A 1,968-nucleotide genomic window follows, 5' to 3' on the forward strand; every position below is an offset into this window, starting at 1 on the left:
AGCCCTCGACAATTTGAGTGACTATATTTGTAGTATTGACTATGCCAATGACTTTCTGAAAATGGGTGGCCTACCTGTGCTACAACCATTACTAGAAGGATCAGATCCAGAACTCAGGTGGAGAGCAGCAGAAACAGTTGCCGATATTGTTCAGAATAATCCATTTAGCCAGAATTTCATCATTCAGACAGACTTCCTCAATTTGCTCCTAACATCAATTGAGCATGACTCAAACACTACTGTACAAGTGAAAAGTCTGTATGCTGTGTCATGTTTAGTTCGAGAAAATGAAGAGTGTCTCAAAGAGTTTATCAAGAGGGATGGCTTCTCTGTTCTACTGAGGTGTATACAGTCCAAGAAGGAGAAGCTAGTGATTAAATCTTGTTTTCTAATAGCATGTCTCTGTACGGATAACAATCAAGTGAAACAAGTGCTCCTCTCGATGGGTATGGTAGAACAAATGTGTGTATTAATAGACATTGAAGATGCATTGGACACGGAGATGAATGAACATTTACTATCTGCACTCGCTTCATTAATCAAGGACTCTCCTGAAGCTCAAAGTTTGTGTCGACTTGAACCATTAAACCTAAAGTTCAAATTGAATTTCATCAAAGAGAAGCATGCTGGTAATGAAGTGTATCACAAAGAACTAGAATATGTCAACAGTGTTCTAACAGAAGTGTTTGAAGAAGATTCACCAGAAGAATTCGACCATCAGGACAGATAAATTGGTAACAGAAGACTGACATTGGTCCTCACAATAAAACCATATGATACTGGATTCAGTGTTCTTTGGCCCCATAAGTATTGCACATTTCTTACAATGTTTTGATATAGGTACTTACAAGTTCTCTATTATACTTGGGCCCAAAGAGGCAGGAACAGCTAAAATGTATTTGAAGACAACAACATTTGAATTGTTCCCATGAAGAAGGGCCTATGTTATTTTTGCTACTAACTAATATAGGCCCTTTTCCTGAACGATTGATTTGATGTTATTCACTCCTCACAATAAAATGATAATAATACCTATTACTTTTCATTCAGGTCTCAATCTCACTCTAATTTCTGACTATAAACTGCAACTCATTCATAGGTACCTAATTTACTAGACATAGGTACAATTTTTCAACATTGTTAACTTTCCCATGTTGTATCTCATAGGAAGAGGAAAATATAGAAGATGTCTGCCATTGGAAAACCTTTTCTACTTTTTATATATGAAAATCCCTTTGTTTCCTTGTTATTACTTGAGATAATCAGGAGGAATTTCACAGTAATGTCTCTTAGCATAGGAAGAGGACCTAGGTAAAAGGATGAAATTGCACTAAAAAAGACAAGGAGACATTTAATGTCACATAAGATCTAACCAGGTCGCAGTGACAAAGGGTGTTTATTAAAGCTGATAGTCCTACATACAATACCAACAGCATAGGAAGCCTTTTGAAAATAAAATGGAAAGTAGTGACTCATAAACAGTCTCCATAGGCCTGCCACTCAGGCTCAGAACGTCTGAAAGATCCATGTCCAGACCATTGTAAGACGCTTGGAACGTGTGTGGTCCAAAAATCTTCAGACTGTCTGACAGGCCAAGTCTCGAGCTTTTCCCCCCTCACACGTTCCAACGGATGGGATGGCCTGAGCGTGAGCGGCGGGTATTACACCCCTGACCCCTAGGGCCCAATCAACTTCAAAATTCAATGAGGAAATACTCAATACTGAGTTGAACATCTTTGTGAAATCTCAAAAATTGGACAAACGTTAACCGTCCAGTTCAGTTGGTAGACAAAAATAATAGAAAAAAAAATTTTTCGAACTCACTTCGCTCGGTCAAACAAGCTCTTTGTTGAAAACGGACTCTGAAAAAGTTTCTCAAAATTTCCGATAGAGAGCAGCACATTTACCCTTCTTCACATCCCCCAAAGTTGTAGCGGGTAGTATCAAGTAAGGCGTTTTCTTCTTGAT

The 1,968-nt window shown here is 38.4% G+C and overlaps 1 protein-coding gene across 1 annotated transcript; it reads left to right on the top strand.

Moving 5' to 3' along the window:
• The first annotated feature begins 6 nt into the window (after positions 1 to 6).
• Positions 7 to 1,230, top strand: LOC103521904 (hsp70-binding protein 1-like). Its single transcript, XM_008487008.3, has one exon. The coding sequence runs from the start codon at positions 62 to 64 to the stop codon at positions 728 to 730; it is 669 nt and encodes a 222-aa protein (XP_008485230.1). The 5' UTR covers positions 7 to 61; the 3' UTR covers positions 731 to 1,230.
• Positions 1,231 to 1,968: the final 738 nt, after the last annotated feature.

The sequence above is a fragment of the Diaphorina citri genome, unplaced genomic scaffold (genome assembly GCF_000475195.1).
Source record: "Diaphorina citri unplaced genomic scaffold, Diaci psyllid genome assembly version 1.1 scaffold6254, whole genome shotgun sequence".
Lineage (NCBI taxonomy): Eukaryota > Metazoa > Arthropoda > Insecta > Hemiptera > Psyllidae > Diaphorina > Diaphorina citri.